This window comes from Penaeus monodon, chromosome 31, assembly GCF_015228065.2.
Source record: "Penaeus monodon isolate SGIC_2016 chromosome 31, NSTDA_Pmon_1, whole genome shotgun sequence".
NCBI lineage: Eukaryota > Metazoa > Arthropoda > Malacostraca > Decapoda > Penaeidae > Penaeus > Penaeus monodon.
Genome location: NC_051416.1, coordinates 401,866 through 402,506, shown reverse-complemented (window position 1 = coordinate 402,506; position 641 = coordinate 401,866). Strand labels below are relative to the sequence as shown.

Here is a 641-nt window from a genome sequence, read left to right as displayed (position 1 = left end):
GCTAAACAGCAAGCAACAATAATTACATTAACACAAACAGACAAAGATCGAGTTCTCTCACGTCCCCTGTTCGGATACTGTAAACTATAATTAAAATAAAACGAAAAAAAGTAACTCAAAATTTCTACTGCTTGAACATGCCAGAAGGCATATCAAACGCAAGCCAAAAACTTACATCTCTCCTTCTTGAACGCACCTCCTCGGAAAAAAATCACGAACAAAGGACACAAACAACAAAATCACATAAAAAACACCGACAAAAACATCAAAATACTCATATCTCTCCTTTCTTGAACGAACTATATCGTACGCAAGCCAAAAACCCACGTCTCTCCTTCTTGAACACACCTCCATGGGACGAAGCATGAACAAAGTACACAAATAATAACAGCAACGACAAAAACAATGCAAAAACATCACACCAAAAATACAATTACACGAAAACAACACCAAAACACTCACATCTCTCCTTCTTGAACGAACACAGGATCCTGAGGGCATATCGAACGCACGCCAAAAACCCACGCGACTTGTCCGATTTCGCGTTCGGGTAAACAACCACCTCTGACTTGTTTACTCGGCTGATCAGGCACTTGGGCAGCATGTTCTCCAGTTCGGTGTGGAGGAACACCTGTTGGGGT

At 41.3% G+C, this 641-nt stretch overlaps 1 protein-coding gene across 1 annotated transcript in view; it reads right to left on the bottom strand.

The window, feature by feature from the left end:
• Positions 1-641, bottom strand: part of LOC119592804 (transient receptor potential cation channel subfamily A member 1-like) — a 33,214-nt gene that overhangs the window by 821 nt on the left and 31,752 nt on the right. The window contains exon 19 of the mRNA XM_037941712.1: positions 463-631. Coding sequence (XP_037797640.1) covers positions 463-631 — 169 coding nt within the window. The remainder of the gene's footprint in view (positions 1-462; positions 632-641) is intronic.